This window comes from Neopelma chrysocephalum, unplaced genomic scaffold (assembly GCF_003984885.1).
Source record: "Neopelma chrysocephalum unplaced genomic scaffold, ASM398488v2 Primary Assembly neopelma1_96701, whole genome shotgun sequence".
NCBI lineage: Eukaryota > Metazoa > Chordata > Aves > Passeriformes > Pipridae > Neopelma > Neopelma chrysocephalum.
The window spans coordinates 12,472-13,330 of NW_020925345.1; the positions used below are offsets into that span (position 1 = coordinate 12,472).

Consider the following 859-nt stretch of genomic DNA (forward strand, 5'->3'; position numbering starts at 1 on the left):
TTAACCACACAACCCCTTTAACCAGGCAATTAACCACACAACCCCTTCTCCCACATTTTTTTTGGGGGGGGGTTCTGAGGTGACCAAATGAAATTGTGCTCTGGTCCAATGCTTGAGGTCACTTTCTCCAGAAGAATCCTTGGGAATTTGGGCCTGAGGGTGTCCAGGAATATCCTGGGAATGCTGGGAGAGTCCAGAGCAGCTTTTGGCCTGATTTTGGCCTTAAATGGCAAAAAAAAGACCAAATTTGGGGTGGGGGTGACCAAATGAGGTTGTGCTCTGCTCCTACTCTGCTCCAATGCTTGAGGTCACTTCCTCCAGAAAAATCCTTGAGAGTTTGGGCCTGAGGGTGTCCAGGAATATCCTGGGAATGCTGGGAGAGCCTGAACCTGCTCGGAGCAGGCCCTGAGCTCCCAGGGTGGGTCGTGTCCCTCCAACTCTCGTGAGTTTGAGCTTCTCTCCTCCCTTTTTGCAGGGAAGGCTCTGTCATGCTGCAGATTGATGTGGACACCCAGAGGGGGGGGTTGGCAGTGAATCCAAACTTCCTGGTGGATTTTGGGAAGGAGCCGGAGGGGCCGGCGCTGGCCCACGAGATGCGGTACCCGGGGGGGGACTGCACCTCTGACATCTGGCTGTGACCACCCCCAGACCTCCTTTATCCCCCCTCCCACAGCTTCCAGAACCTTCCTTCTTCACCAGGAGAATCAGGACCACCTGGAACTTTTCCCACTAAATTCAGATTTCTCCCTCTGAACTCTCCTTTCTGTGTCCGTGCACCGACGCCACAAAAAATCAGCAATAAAATCACCCCTCAGATCAGCTGGAGGTGCTTTTTTTTTTGGTCTTTCTGGCATTTTGG

The 859-nt window shown here is 52.9% G+C and overlaps 1 protein-coding gene across 1 annotated transcript in view; it reads left to right on the top strand.

Annotated features, from left to right (window-relative positions):
* The window catches only part of SELENBP1 (selenium binding protein 1), an 11,365-nt gene extending 10,517 nt beyond the window's left edge, over nucleotides 1-848 (top strand). The window contains exon 12 of the mRNA XM_027709189.1: nucleotides 476-848. Coding sequence (XP_027564990.1) covers nucleotides 476-638 — 163 coding nt within the window. The 3' untranslated portion in view covers nucleotides 639-848. The remainder of the gene's footprint in view (nucleotides 1-475) is intronic.
* Nucleotides 849-859: the final 11 nt, after the last annotated feature.